At 59.3% G+C, this 398-nt stretch overlaps 1 protein-coding gene across 1 annotated transcript in view; it reads right to left on the bottom strand.

Moving 5' to 3' along the window:
* The window catches only part of LSS (lanosterol synthase (2,3-oxidosqualene-lanosterol cyclase)), a gene marked incomplete at its 5' end in the record, with an annotated part of 8,801 nt that extends 8,406 nt beyond the window's left edge, over positions 1-395 (bottom strand). Inside the window, one exon of the mRNA XM_010019261.1 lies at positions 382-395. Coding sequence (XP_010017563.1) covers positions 382-395 — 14 coding nt within the window. The remainder of the gene's footprint in view (positions 1-381) is intronic.
* Positions 396-398: the final 3 nt, after the last annotated feature.

The raw sequence follows: 398 nt of genomic DNA on the forward strand, positions 1-398 counted from the left end.
CCCTCGAGGAGCCTCCTCTTCTCCAGCTGCCCCAGCCCAGCTCTCTCAGCCTGGCTCCAGAGCAAGAGCTCCTCCAGCCCTCGCAGCATCTCTGTGGCCTCCTCTGGACTCGCTCCAACAGCTCCCTCTTGTGTTGGGGGCCTCAGATGCTTCGGGATGACGATGCTCTGGGATATAGTGCCATAGAGGAGATGCAGCCAGGCTTGATGCTCCTGCTACCTCTGTGACAACAGGTACCTGGAGTGCTACACAAGCAAGTCCAACCCCCAGAGGTATCACCGTTGCAGAGTCCCGCTCCCCCAGCCTGGGCAGATTTGACAGCAGCTCGAAGTGCTGGACCTCGGTGGTACCATCACGTGAAACATCATCTTTGCTACTCACAAGCCCCAGCCTCCGTC

The sequence above is a fragment of the Nestor notabilis genome, unplaced genomic scaffold, assembly GCF_000696875.1.
Source record: "Nestor notabilis isolate BGI_N333 unplaced genomic scaffold, ASM69687v1 scaffold26567, whole genome shotgun sequence".
NCBI classification, from domain to species: domain Eukaryota; kingdom Metazoa; phylum Chordata; class Aves; order Psittaciformes; family Psittacidae; genus Nestor; species Nestor notabilis.